Source organism: Rhinoraja longicauda, chromosome 7, assembly GCF_053455715.1.
Source record: "Rhinoraja longicauda isolate Sanriku21f chromosome 7, sRhiLon1.1, whole genome shotgun sequence".
NCBI lineage: Eukaryota > Metazoa > Chordata > Chondrichthyes > Rajiformes > Arhynchobatidae > Rhinoraja > Rhinoraja longicauda.
Window position 1 is genome coordinate 46,178,067 of NC_135959.1, and position 15,847 is coordinate 46,193,913.

General features: G+C 39.4%; 1 protein-coding gene across 1 annotated transcript in view; it reads left to right on the forward strand.

Moving 5' to 3' along the window:
- The window catches only part of xpo4 (exportin 4), a 100,200-nt gene that overhangs the window by 29,000 nt on the left and 55,353 nt on the right, over positions 1-15,847 (forward strand). Inside the window, exons 5-7 of the mRNA XM_078402434.1 lie at positions 7,323-7,439; positions 8,612-8,765; positions 12,575-12,687. Coding sequence (XP_078258560.1) covers positions 7,323-7,439; positions 8,612-8,765; positions 12,575-12,687 — 384 coding nt within the window. The remainder of the gene's footprint in view (positions 1-7,322; positions 7,440-8,611; positions 8,766-12,574; positions 12,688-15,847) is intronic.

Sequence of the window (15,847 nt, forward strand, 5' to 3'; positions counted from 1 at the left end):
AATTATTAAATTTGTGAGATCATATAATTTTTTTAACTTGTTTTTGTGGATTGTTTTGCTTAAGTAAGCTTGCTGAATATTTGCTAAGCAGAAATTTCAATTGACTCAACGTTTTAAATTGTTATCACAAGCTGCTTTCCTGTAGTCACCAATTCCACCAGTCCCCAGGCAAATCCTGAGGCTTCACCTGTGTAATGTCTATGACTCATTATTTGCAGCGTAAAGCCAATATCCACGTTTCTTATCTCAGGATTTAAGTAATCCTATACAATCTGAGCCAGCCTTCAATGTTTAAACTTTTTTAATCATGAGGCTATCTAAAACTCTTCAGACGTTCTCAATCCGTAGCAGGTTCCTTTCATCTATCGCCCCTTTGTCGACTTGCATTAGTTTCAAGTCAAAGAATTGCTAGATTAAAATTCTCTTCCCCGTTTGCATTTGTTCCCAACTACCTTTCTGATCTTTATGAATCCCACAACCTCCAAAATAACTGCTCCTTAAATTGTTATTTTGATCATTCTCCACATTTTAATGCCAAGTCTCTGGGTTTTGAAATCCTTGCCAAACCCACTCTGTATATTTCTCCTTTTAGAAAGTGCCTTAAAACATTCTTTTTTAAATGTTTTATGCTGATCTGACCTAATATCTCCTCCGGTGGCTTGGTGTCACATTGTTTGATAATATTACAATGCAATGCCCACTTCAAGGTGTAACCTAAGGACATGTTCCAGTTAAGACTTTGTGCCTTATTAAACTTTGCTAACATTCCATATTGCAAGCCATGCTAGTGTTTCCTAATTTTCAATGACTGGGGGGGGGGGGGGGGGGGGGTGAATCAATTCAGTTACCAAGGTCAAGGTATTACTGTTGAGTGGCATTTCTGAACTGAAATGTTGCAGCTGACCAACAGCATTACTTCAGCTGTTGTTTGCAATTGCATAAATAGAAACACACTGGTAACATACTTTCAGTGCTCAGTGATTAACTAGGTAGGAAGACTAACTGCATTTTCCCTGAGGACATTGGCTTCATAGGCATAACTTTGAACATTAACACTTCTGTGGACCCCACCTTGGCACCATTTGGTCTGGGCATCTAGTCATTTACTTTGAAGTCGTAACAATGCTGACAATGTTCTTGGGGTAAATCTACAGGGGGAGAGGAAGCATTGAGATTGATTCAAAATTGGTATTCCAAGACTGCACCACTTCTCTCCCATGAGTTATTGCATGACTAATGCATGATCTCTCAAATTGCACAGACGATTCTTAAACTAACAAAGCCATGACACTTTCCTCACGGCCTTTGTACTCGGCTGTATTTATCCTCATAGTTATTGGAGACGAACGCTTAACATTTTTAGTTTCTGTCTGTAAATAGAAAAAAAGATTGAACCTCACTTATTTAATTATAAATCACTTTATATTTTTAGGATTAATATTTATAGGCACAGACTTACCAACACTTTTTCAAAATAATAGGGGTTGATCCTTTCATCTGGTGCGTTTCTCCAGCTTTATTCCTACTCCTTCCTTTTCTAGCTCCATGTGCTAACAAATGTCAGCCACTCTTCTGCTTGTGGTTTTAACATGGTCAGAAAGCCCCATTGTCTTGGCGGTGGCACTGGGTCGGAGTTGCAGGTCCATTCCTGGCCAGGCGATGTGTCGATGTCCTCTACCGCTACCGCTTCAGGCTAGGTCCGTTCCGTGCACCCAGCCACTTGGTGTGGCATCCGATCTAATGGAGCCCCTTCCTCCAGCGGCTTACCTGTGCATCCTCTCCAATTTCCTTGGCCTTACTTAGAAATATAAATCTTGAATCATGCTACTTTGTTGCCTTTTAAGAAATTCACTCAAACATTTGTCTTCTGATATTGCCTTTGATAATATTTTAAAATTTTATCTTGGGCATTTACTATCCAAAGGTGCTAGAGCAGGTTACAATAGTGCAGCATTTGACGCAGTGGATCACACTGACCTCAATGAGGATCTTCCTCTCATTGTTCAATACAACAACCTCCTTAGTTCCACTCTTCTTTGTCAAAAGCTAGACCTGAAAATAATGATGGAATCCCTATTGTGCTTCAAAGTCTGGCCAATATGTGACTCCAGGTTTAAGTTCACCCATCTCCCCCACATAAAAAAGAGTACATGCTGATGCCTTGTAGTTCTTATCAGAATTAATTGTTTTGCTTTTGTTTTCCACATCCCCCCCGACCTCCATTTATCCAATTGAGATCTCTTGAAAGTATCACTGTGGCATGTCATCTGCATATTCTCTTTTCATCATTAATGTCAGATTAAGTTCCAATCGTGGATGAACATTGGGTTTCCTTGGAAAGACTAAAGTAATTACCAGAAATACCAGTTTTTGCATCCTTTTTTTAAACAAATTTCTCACCAGTGCCAGCCATGCTGAACCATTCTGCCATCAATTGTTGCATCTATTTGATCATAAGCCAAGTTTCTTCTCCAGGCCACTATGAAGATGTCTTGCTACCATCGTTCTGATATTACCCATTTTGCCCCAATTGTGGCCTTTAATGGCCTCCCATCGTAGACTTCACTAATTTAAACTTTTCCAAATTTGTAGCTATTTATCATGTTCCCGCTGTCACTGCTTGAGATGTGCACATTTAGACAATAGACAATAGGTGCAAGAGTAGGGCATTCGGCCCTGCGAGCCAGCACCACCATTCAATGTGATCATGGCTGATCATTCTCAATCAGTACCCCACTCCTGCCTTCTCCCCATACACCCTGACTCCACTATCCTTAAGAGCTCTACATAGCTCTTGAAAGCATTCAGAGAACTGGCCTCCACTGCCTTCTGAAGCAGAGAATTCCACAGATTTACAACTCTATGACTGAAAAAGTTTTTCCTCATCTCTGTTCTAAATGGCCTACCCCTTATTCTTAAACTGTGGCCCCTGGTTCTGGACTCCCCCAACATTGGGAACATATTTCCTGCTTCTAACGTGTCCAACCCCTTAATAATCTTATATGTTTCAATAAGATCCCCTCTCATCCTTCTAAATTCCAGTGAATATAAGCCTAGTCGCTCCAGTCTTTCAACATACGACAGTCCCGCCATTCCGGAAATTGACATAGTAAACCTACGCTGCACGCCCTCAATTGCAAGAATATCCTTCCTCAAATTTGGAGACCAAAACTGCACAAGGTACTCCAGGTCTCACTAGGGCCATGTACAACTGTAGAAGGACCTCTTTGCTCGTATACTCAACTCCTCTTGTTATGAAGGCCAACATTCCATTCGCTTTCTTCAATGCCGTCTGTACCTGCATGCTTCCTTTCAGTGACTGATGCACTAGGACACCCAGATCTCGTTGTACGTCCCCTTTTCCTAACTTGACACCGTTCAGATAATAATCTGCCTTCCTATTCTTACCACCAAAGTGGATAACCTCACACTTATCCACATTAAACTGCATCTGTCATGCATCCACCCACTCACACAGCCTGTCCAAGTCACCCTGCAACCTCATAGCATCTTCCTCACAGTTCACACTGTCCCCCAGCTTTGTGTCATCTGCAAATTTGCTAATGTTACTTTTAATCCCTTCATCCAAGTCATTAATGTATATTGTAAATAGCTGCGGTCCCAGCACTGAGCCTTGCGGTACCCCACTAGTCTCTGCCTGCCATTCTGAAATGGACCCTTATATCCCCACTCTTTGCATTCTGTCTGCCAACCAATTTTCTATCCATGTCAGTACCCTACCCCCAATACCATGTGCTCTAATTTTGCACACTAATCTCCTATGTGGGACCTTGTCGAAGGCTTTCTGAAAGTCAAGGTACACCACATGCACCGGTCCTCCCCTGTCCATTTTCCTAGTTACATCCTCAAAAAATTCCAGAAGATTAGTCAAGCATGATTTCCCCTTCGTAAATCCATGCTGACTCGGAACGATCCTGTTACTGCTATCCAAATGCTCCGCAATTTCGTCTTTTAGAATTGACTCCAGCATCTTCCCCACCACTGGTGTCAGACTAACTGGTACCCCCAATCCACAGGAACTGATCCTGAATCTATAGAACATTGGAAAATGATCACCAATGCGTCCATGATTTCTAGAGCCACCTCCTTAAGTACCCTGGGATGCAGACCATCAGACCCTGGGGATTTATCAGCCTTCAGTCCCATCAGTCTACCCAACACCATTTCCTGCCTAATGTGAATTTCCTTCAGTTCCTCCGTCACCCTAGGATCTCTGGCCACTAGAACATCTGGGAGATTGTTTGTATCTTCCTTAGTAAAGACAGATCCAAAGTACCGGTTCAACTCGTCTGCCATTTCCTTGTTTCCCGTAATAAATTCCCCTGCTTCTGTCTTCAAGGGATCCACATTTGCCTTAACTATTTTTTTCCTTTTCACATGCCTAAAGAAGCTTTTACTATTCTCCTTTATATTATTGGCCAGCTTACCTTCGTGCCTCATCTTTTCTCCCCGTATTGCCTTTTTAGTTATCTTCTGTTGCTCTTTAAAAGAGTCCCAATCCTCTGGCTTCCCGCTCTTTTTTGCTATGTTATACTTATTCTCTTTTATTTTTATGCTGTCCTTGACTTCCCTTGTCAGCCACGGGTGCCTCTTACTCCCCTTAGAATCTTTCCTCCTCTTTGGGATGAATTGATCCTGCAACTTCTGCTTTATTCCCAGGAATACCTGCCATTGTTGTTCCACCATCTTCCCTGCTAGGGTCTCCTTCCAGTCAAATCTGGCCAGCTCCTGCCTCATGCCTCTGTAATCCCCTTTGCTATACTGTAATACTGACACTTCCAATTTTCCCTTCTCCCTCTCAATTTGTGGATTAAAACTTATCATATTATGATCACTGCCTCCTAATGGCTCTTTTACCTTGAGTTCCCTTATCAAATCAGGTTCATTACTCAACACTAAATCCAGAATTGCCTTCTCCCTGATAGGCTCCAGTACAAGCTGTTCTAAGAATCCATCTCGGAGGCACTCCACAAACTCCGTTTCCTGGGGTCCAGTACCAACCTGATTTTCCCAGTCTCCCTGCATGTTGAAATCTCCCATAACCACCGCAGCATTACATTTTCGACATGCCAATTTTAACTCTTGATTCAACTTGCACCCTAAGTCGAGGCTACTGTTTGGGGGCCTGTAGATAACTCCCATTAGGGTCTTTTTACCCTTACAATTTCTCATTTCTATCCATACTGATTCTACATCTCCTGATTCTATGTCACCCCTTGCAAGGGAGTGAATATCATTCCTTACCAACAGAGCAACCCCACCCCCTCTGCCCACCTGTCTGTCTTTTTGATAGGTTGTATACCGCTGAATATTCAGTTCCCAGCCCTGGTCCTCATGTAGTCATGTTTCTGTAATTCCCACAACGTCATACTTGCCAATGTCTAACTGAGCCTCAAGCTCATCCACTTTAAAAAAAATACTTTGCGCATTTAAATACAAAATTTTAACTTCAGTATTCACCTCCCCTCCCATTGGCCCTGACCTTACTCTCTTATCCCATCTAGAACTTTCCTTCGCATTTATTCTAGAATCCTTTGCCCTTTTGTACAGGTCACCCCTACCCCAGAAGAGATCCCAGTGGTCTAGAAATCTAAATTTCTGCTCCCTGCACCAATCCCACAGGCATAGATTCATATCCCCGATCTCTCTGTTTCTGCCCTCACTAGTACGAGGTACAGGAAGCAATCCAGAGATAACCACCCTCGACGTCCTACTTCTCAGTCTTCTTCCCAACTCTAAAACACGTTGCAGTACCTCCTTCCTCTTCCTCCCGACGTCATTCGTGCCCACGTGCACAACTACTTCCGGTTGATCGCCTTCCCTCGCTAGGATGTTCTGAAGCCGATCTGTGATGTCTTGAACCCTGGCACCAGGGAGGCAACAGACTATCCTCAAGTCCCGCCTGCGGCCACAGAATCTCGGACAATGGAGTCACCCACTACTATGGCTCTTCCCGACTTCGGTCTCCCCGGTCGGGTCTCCTTGCCTGGATTAGAGCCAGCGAACTGTCCGCCGCTCGGACTGGAAGCATCTTTGATGCTCCCAGACAGCTCCCACGAGGGTGTACCTGTTTGCAATAGGCACAGCCACCAGGGTCTCCTGTAGTCCATGTTTACTCCCCTCTGAAATGGTCTCCCACCTTCGCTCGACCTGGACCCGGCGTGACAGCCTCACAGTAGGTCCTGTCCAGGAAACGCTCGCATTCCCGGATGGCCCTGAGGTCATCCAGCTGCTTTTCCAACTCCACCACACGTCCATTCAGGAGCTGCAAATGGACACAATTGTTACAGGTGTAGCTCCCAGAAGCTCCAGCTGAGTCCCTACCTTCCCACATCCTGCAGGAAACGCACTGTACCAACTTGTCCGCTATTACTTTAGTGTCAAAAACAAATCAGGCTTAAAAACAAGCATATCCTCCTCTCCTCAGCCTCCTAATTTTAGATTCTCCAAAGTTTACGATTATAAGATGAAGTCAGCATCTCTGGCTGCCTGACCCGCTGAGTTGCTCCATCATTTTGTGTCTGTCTTCGGTGTAAACCAGCATCAGCAGTTCCTTCCTACACATTATACTGTAGCATTCAGCTCAGTGCTAACAACTTCATTTTATAAAATCTCAATATTATATTTAAATAATTCTTTTTCAGCCATACCAAATCTGTACAAGCCATTTCTATACTTTTCAGAATCAGTTTTATATCTTGGGAGCCTGATCCTATATGTGGAACAAAGCCCTGTTTGTGTGAAGAATTAGTTGTTGAATGATATTTTAAATCACAAGCTTTATTTTACCCAGGATCAATGGCTAAAATCCCACCCCCAACCTCAATGCAGCTTTATGTTAAACTTAAAATGGTATATATGTACTCCTAAGTTTAATGTTATTCTTATTTTTTTTACATCAGACCATTTAGGTAAAGTTTAGTTTCTTAAAAGAATTATTTCTATTGTTCCACTTTATCTTGAAGATAGTTCTCAATCATTTGTCCCCGTGTGATGGGCCAAGGAACTTGAAACTCAGATATTTTTGTAATCCCTTCCAGCCTTGTGTTAATTATTCCTTAGTTTATGAGCACTATTGATTCCAATCAGCTCTTCCACACTCAGCCCCACTCCCCAATACCCAAATCACCGACCCTTGAAGCTCGGCCTCACTTCAATGGCAGCCTTTTCACCTTGCTTTAAAGCCTTTAGGATGTCCAGGACTTTGATAATACGTGAAATAGACTTGGGAATATAAATTTATTTTGAAGCTGTACCTACTGTAATTCAGTTTTAAACAAATATTTTAATGCATCTTGCAGCAGACATTGGCATGTTCAATCCTAACAGCATTATTGACTGAATTCTCAAGTTCCACTAAAACCAGCAATATTGGCCTCAGTATGGAATTCCATGGGAGCTGCAAAAGAAATTTTCAGGTAAAAGATTCCTTAATATGAAAAATTATTGAAAGATAATATATCTTCAATGAGATCATGAAACCTAAATCTATGTTTAATCAAACCATCTTTGAATTGGGCCATTATTTACAACTTCAGAATGTATCTTTTACAATGACTTGATCTCTGATAAATCTTAAAATGCATTCTGTTAATATATTTGTTGATTTTAATGTAATAACAAGGAGCGGGAAATGCTGGTTTATACAAAAAATACTGGTGCTGCCTGACCCATGGAGTTACTCTAGTATTTTGTGTCTATATTTGTTCATTTTAATGCATATTTGTCTGAGAGCCATACTTCATCTTTCCCTACCAAGCTTTGGGACAATTGTAGTAACTCACACTTTCATTGGGCGATATCAACTGATTCAGGCCACACCAATTTCTTGAATGTACACCTCAGGTATTCATTTGGTGGATAACTTTCCCTCGTTACTCAGCTGACCAGACCCCTGATCCCATTCTGCTGCACATTGCCTGTACCCAAGGAATGAAGGAAAAGAGATGGAAGTGATGAAGAAAGCATTTCATTATTAGGGTGTGAATTTATTGCTGAAACTTAAAAATAAACACCTGAAGCAGTACTTCCTTTAAAATATATATTTCTGTGTAATCAAGCAATCAAGGGCCAGTCTTTACACTTTAGACTTTAGAGATACTGCGCAGAAACAGGCCTTTCAGTCCACCTATTCCGTGCTGCACAGTGTTCAGCCCATAAACTTGCATTATCCCACACGCTTGGGACAATTTACAATTTTACCAAAGCCAATTAACCTACAAACCTGTACGTATTTGGAGGAACTACCGGAGAAAACCCACGCGGTCACAAACTCCGTACAGACAGCACCCATAGTCAGGATTGTTTTTGTCAATTTCTGGAGCTGTAAGGCAGCAGCTCTACTGCTGCACTATTGTGCCGCCCTAGTCATAAATAATTTAGATTTTTCATTCTCAGATTTATCTATGCAGCTTTCCAAATAAACATATTCACCTCCACTCAGTTGCATCTCTGAGATTCACCAAACAGAAGGACCACACTTGAAAGGCCAAGCTTTTTAAAAAAATAACAAAAAAATAGGAATGAAAATTAGTGTTGCATGTAACTGGATCAAGCATGATTATTTTTGTTCTTGTTACTGAAAATACAGGAAGATGACCTTCGGCAGATATTTGTTTTGACGGTTGAGGTGCTTCAGGAATTCAGCCGACGGGAAAACCTCAGTGCTCAAATGTCTTCTGTGTTCCAGCGTTACCTTGCACTAGCTAACCAAGTCTTGAGCTGGAACTTTCTTCCTCCAAATTATATCCTTTCAGGCTCATTGTACTTCCATGGTGTTAGTCATGTGTTTAATGGACATTAATGTTTGAGCTTTGAAAACTATGATTACTAAGCCGTTTTGGTTAAAATGAAGCCCAACTTCCATTCTTCCACTAACTTAAAAATAAGGAAGTGGTAGAAGATGCTCGACTATGGTCCTCTGTGCCCCAACTAGGGATATATTGAAGTCCCAAATCTGGTTTAATACATATGACTGGAATGTATTTTGCTTTTCAGTTGAAAATAGGATTGCATTTTGCTGTTAAAGCACCACCCCAATCAAATTACGTGCTCACAAACCAATGATATCAAGGTATGGTTCCTGCAAAACCACTTCAATACTTCAATAAGGGGGTAACATTTTGAGGTTAGAAGAGAAAATGGTAAACAAAAGAAGGCTTTTAAAGGTTGTCATTTTTCTTTTAAACCATACTATTTGGTTATGTTACTTAAGTATGCTAAATGTTTGGTTTAAAAAGAAAAATCCTAATTAGCAAAATATTATAAGTGAATGTATCTTTCAGCACAGACAAAATATAGGATGGAATGCAGACTCCTGTTTTTTTTCCCTTCCATAAACAGCCTACTTATAATCCTTTTTTTCTCCTCCCTGCTTAATATTAACAAGTGTGGATGTTGCAGATGACTTGTATAGAAGGGTCCCAACCCGAAATATCACACATCCTTTTTCACCAGAGATGCTGCCTGACCCACTGAGTTACTTGTGTAGGAAGTTCAGAAAGGTAACTTCAGATAGTCCCTGCTTTCCCTCTCTATCCCCTCCCCAGTTCTTCCACTAGTCTTCCTGTCTCCGACTACATTCTATCTTATTCCCACCCCCTACCCTGACATCAGTCTGAAGAAGGGTCTCGACCCAAAAGTCACCCATTCCTTCTCTCCAGAGATGCTACCTGACCCGCTGAGTTACTCCAGCATTTTGTGTCTACCACTGAGTTACTTGATGTGCTCAAGAATTGTGCTTCCAGTGTCTTGACTAGCACCAAATCCAGCTCACTCATTATCCCTATGCTGATTTACAGTCGTTCCTCATTGCAAAATACCTGGATTTTGGGGATTTTCATCCTACCTCCCTGTGGAAATGTTACAGGTGCCTGAAATGTGAAATAAGTACAGAAAGTACTGGGAATAGTTAGCAAACTAGGCAACATTTGCAGGAAGGGAAGCAGAATTAATGCTTCCTTTGATGACCTTACATTGGTGTCACTCTGAAGCATTAACATTGTTTTTCCACAGATGTAAATATAGTTCCAGCGACCCTACGGTGTTATTATGGCCAGGAATATTAAGTTATTTGTATTGATGTTTAGAACTTCTTTGAACCGAGTAACTAGCTGTTGCTAGTTATTTGAGAGTTGATGTGAACTAAATAGTATAGTAATCCTATGTTGCCAAAATTGTCAACAGTACATTAGTATGGATTGTCTTGCAAAAAATAACAGGATGTGACAGCTAAATATTGTGCCTGGTAAAATAGTACCAATAAACCTAACTGCTTTGAAGAGATTGCAAGTTGTCTAGTCTAGTTCTAATCATTTGAAGCAAGTGAACACTTTAAGCTCTTGCAGTTTTGCCTTTGATTCCAGTCATTTAGATGACTGCAATGAAATGTCTGTTCATTTCTCTATTTTTAACAATGTAACCATGATTTTTATGTGACCTGTTCTTTAAGGTGCCCATGGTGACAAATTTTCAGAAATAATGAAACTAAAACATCCAAAGTGGTTTTTTTAAATACAATTTTAGAAGCTTTTATTGTGATAAGTAATTGGTATTAAATCAAAATTGCATTTTGCATCTCAATGATAACTTTGAAAGTAATTATTTGCAAATCCTTCTCACTTTTTGAAAGAACGGGATGTTTAGCAAACTCGTTAAAATACCATAAGCTCATTAAAACATTCTAAATATTCCATCTGTAGGATGGAACTTAAATTTTAATTGTAAAATAATAGTGTACACCAACTATTAGAATATGTTTATTTTTAAGGATGCAAAACTATTGACACATAAACTACCTGTTTTGTTGGTCAATTGAGAATGTAGATTTTGCTGGAGCACTGTAAAATCTGTGGAATGCCTTCCAAGTCAAGAGCCAAACAATGCATGAGTGCAGCAGGGAAAAGCTATATATAGGTCTTTCTTTCATTAGAGATGCTCTTCAGCTGTGCTTTTTTTTATTATCTGCGCTTCACAGTTTTCTTTAAGCATATAAAGTAATTATCATGTAACTTCAGTCAGAGGTAGTTCACCAGACGTCCAGCTGCAAGCAGAAACAGCCAAGAATATTGCTAAATAGGTATGTAGGACTTTTATTACATTTAGATTTCCCATCAGAACCAGTTTGACTGCAGAGAAATATCAGATCTGTTTGAACCAAGTTAAACTTAATTTTAGTACATTCAAAAGAAACCTAATAACTCTTGTTTTGCATTGTGAAGCAGTATCATTGCATGGTCGCATTTTGAAACTGGTGTTAATGAAACCAGATTTATGTTGGAAAATTACACCATTCATTTGCCAGTCTGAATTGTTTAGTCTTTTGTTTTTAAATTGGCTAGCAATAATAATTAGACTGTAAAATCTTGTCTTTAATTCATAGAACTATCTGTGAATTATCAATATTATCTAGTTTTGTTTTCATGAAAACTGAAAGTCCAAACTTTACTGAGATTCCACCTACATAATTTCATGCAATTGCTTGTTTGAAGTTTCTGCAACCAAAATGCGTATTTTTAATGATTTTTAATTTTTTTAAATAATGGCATCTGCTTCAAGATTGTGTTCCAAGAAGTGTTGATAAATGCTGAGTTTTAGCCTGCTTTTAGATTACGACCAAAATCTGCTTTTAGATTACGACCGAAAAGTTCTGCGTGTTCAATCTACAAGTGGTTTTTAAAAAACACAGTATTTATTTCGTGCCTTCCATGCCTCAGGACATCCCAAAGTGTTTGACGGCCAAGGAAGTATTTTTGAATTGTAGTTATTGTTCCAAAGTAAGGAATAACTGGCAGACAATTTCTTCATGGCAGAGTGTCCCATTATTAACTATGAGATAACTGATGTGATAATTTAAGTAATGATTTCAGGGACAAGTCTTGACTACTGAGTTCTTTTGTGCTAATTCAAATGATGCCATTATGTCCAGCGAAGCAGTGGCCTTTATTTAATATCCAGTGTTAACATTCGTATCTCCAGCAGAGCAGCACACCCTTGGTTCTGCGCTAAAGTATTAGCTTTGATTGTGTGCCTGCCTCTGAAGTGGGCTTTGAGCCGGTGGCCTTAGACTGGGGCATAGTCTATCCAAGGCTAACACCTGTCGTATGTACATTACGGCATCAAAAGAGTGGCACAGACTAATGACTGCAGTTTGTCATGTATATGTAAATGTATAACTGTAATGAATATAATAAAAGATATTGGGACAGTTATGGAAAAATCTGTTTTAACTATCTCTCATAAATCATGACATCTGTTAATTAAAGCTGTTTTTGCCCCCTCTTGTTATTTAAGATACCGTGGTTATTTATGTGATCATATCACAATGGAATGCCACATGATTATAATCAAACTTTAATCTTCCGACCCTTCATGGGTCTTGTTTCTGATCAGTTAAATGCTTTTATTCCTTAGCCTCATGCCACAGTTATTCCATGTATTTAACATGGCTTAAGATTTATTTCCATTACAGTCTCCCTCTGAACTCATTTTAGTTGTAGCTAAGAAGTATTTTCCCCCTGGTAATGTTCGTCTATTGACCTTGACTTCATAGAACTGGGTAGGCATTATATAGCTATGTTTGAATCCTCCCAAAATGTGATGTTAAAGCCAACAGAATCCTGGCGAGACACTCTTCTGGACAGCAGAGTTATGGATCTATTCTTTACAGTAAGTAGTATTCCAAAAATATATTTCGTTATTGGGTTGAAGACCAGAGAAGCTCTTCCATATATGTTTTGCATTATATTTCAGTGTTGCTAATCATGTAAAGGTGAATGAGATCCTTGAAGAATTTTGTTAGTAAATTGTTTATATATTGGTATGTCTTTGCAAGAAATCGTATTGGAGATTTTCTTTATAGTATTGTATCTGATAGGATCAATCCACAAATATGTTGCTATATTAATGGGAAAGTAAATTTTACCCCACAACTGATTTAGTAATCTATTAGACTTTTTAATGTCTATTTTGCTCAGTAAAAATTAATGTCAATCCAATTTATTACAATAATTTAAGATGTTGGAAGCTGTGTAATAGCATGTGGCAAGTGAAAAAATACTGTAATCCCTAATTTCTACTTTACTTCAAATTTCTGATAAAGGTTGGATGGCTTTCCTCTTCTGCTTGATTTTTCCACTGTTTTAGTTTAGTTTAATATTGTCATATGTACCGAGGTACAGTGAAAATCATGTTATTGTGTGCTATCCAGTCAAAGACTATACATGATTTCAATCAGGCCGTCCAGAGTGTATAGAAAAAGGGTACAACATTTAGTGCAAGATATAGTCCGATTAAAGATAGTTCTGCTATTGAAATAAATATTTAAAAGAGCGGAGCAATTGTAATGTATGATAGCAGATTCTTCTGGGACCAGCATGCAAAGAGTCGCCATCCTCTAGTGCCATCACTCCGCCATTAGCTTAAAATCTGCAGATTAACTTCTGATGCATGCTGCACTACCTTGATGCAAGTTTTAATAAATTTGGAGGATGCAGTAAATTATTGATGTGTTACTTTGTCTTGCAACTGAGTATTTATCAACATTTTTTAAAAATTCAAAAAATCCTGTTTAAATTTCTAGCTCTAGGTCATCTTGGAGGTATTTTGCACAGCATTGTTAATATCACTTGATATCATTAGACTTTAATCTTAAAGAAAATCTTAAATCAGAAACTGGGTTAATAAAAGTACTTGGAGGCCATTCGTCTATGCTACATTTATGAATTTTGACTTGCCCCTCTATTGAAAAATAAAGTCACCATATGTGCCAAACTCTTGCCGGTGACATTACTTTTATTTTAGTATTAAAGCGAGAAACTCCCACGGAGCAGAAGGTATAATTTTGAGGCTTCTTTCAAAGTTTTATTCATAGATATTGAATGTTTACAATTACTTCCATGTATATTACATCTTAAACCACTATATGATAAATATGAAGCAAAGTCGCACACATTTTAACACCAACTGCAGGAGTTACTGCATACACGCATAGCATAAAGCACAGTTCTAAAGGGTTGTCAGAACTTGATTAAACTAATCTGACATTATTAACTAGGGCCATATTCTGAACTGGATTAAATGTACAAAGACATTTTTTAACTTTTGATCTAGCCATGTGAAGTACAGTGCCCTCCATAATATTTGGGACAAAGGCCCATCATTTATTTATTTGCCTCTGTGCACCACAATTTGAGATTTGTAATAGTAAAAATCACATGTGGTTAAAGTGCACATTGTCAGATTTTATTAAAGGCCATTTTTATACATTTTGGTTTCACCATGTAGAAATTACAGCTATGTTTATACATAGTCTCCCCCATTTCAGGGCACCATAATGTTTGGGACAGATGGCTTCACAGGCATTTGTAATTGTTCAGGTGTGTTTAATTGCCTCCTTAATGCAGGTATAATAGAGCTCTCAGCACCTAGTCTTTCCTCCAGTCTTTCCATCATCTTTGGAAACTTTTACTGGTGTTTATCAACATGAGGACCAAAGTTGTGCCAATGAAAGTCAGAAGCCATTGTGAGATTGAGAAACAAGAATAAAACTGTAAGAGACATCAGCCAAACCTTTGGCTTACCAAAATCAACTGTTTGGAACATCATTAAGAAGAAAGAGAGCACTGGTGAGCTTACTAATCGCTAAGGGACTGGCAGGCCAAGGAAGACCTCCACAGCTGATGACAGAAGAATTCTCTCTATAATAAAGAAAAATCCTCGAACACCTGTCCGACAGATCAGAAACACTCTTCAGGAGTCAGGTGTGGATTTGTCAATGACCACTGTCCGCAGAAGACTTCATGAACAGAAATACAGAGGCTACACTGCAAGATGCAAACTTAGTTAGCCACAAAAATAGTATGGCCATGTTACAGTTTGCCAAGGAGTACTTAAAAGTGCAACCATAGTCTGGAAAAAGGTCTTGTGGACAGATGAGATGAAGATGAACATATCAGAGTGATGGCAAGAGCAAAGTATGGAGGAGAAAAGGAACTGCCCAAGATCCAAAGCATACTACCTCATCTGTGAAACACGGTGGTGGGGGTGTTATGGCCTGGGCATGTATGGCTGCTGAAGGTACTGGCTCACTTATCTTCATTGATGATACAACTGCTGATGGTAGTAGCATAATGAATTCTGAACTGTATAGACACAATCTACCCACTCAAGCTCAAACAAATGTCTCAAAACTCATTAGCCCACAGTTCATTCAACAGCAAGACAATGATCCCAAACATACTGCTAAAGCAACAAAGGAGTTTTTCAAAGCTAAAAAAATGGTCAATTCTTGAGTGGCCAAGTCAATCACCTGATCTGAACCCAATTGAGCATGCCTTTTATATGCTGAAGAGAAAACTGAAGGGGACTAGCCCCCAAAACAAGCATAAGCTAAAGATGGCTGCAATACAGGCCTGGCGGAGCATCACCAGAGAGAAGACACCCAGCAACTGGTGATCTCCATGAATCGAAGACTTCATGCAGTCATTGCAGGCAAAGGATATGCAACAAAATACTAAACATGACTACTTTCATTTACATGAGACTGCTGTGTCCCAAACATTATGGTGCCCTGAAATGGGGGGACTATGTATAAACACTGCTGTAATTTCTACATGGTGAAACCAAAATGTATAAAAATGCCCTTTATTAAAATCTGACAATGTGCACTTTAACCACATGTGATTTTTTTCTATTACAAATTTCAAATTGTGGAGCACAGAGGCAAATAAATAAATGATGGGTCTTTGTCCCAAATATTATGGAGGGCACTCTATAAGGAACTATATTTCTGTATTTTTGAGCAATGTATTCATTTTGGCAGTCAACT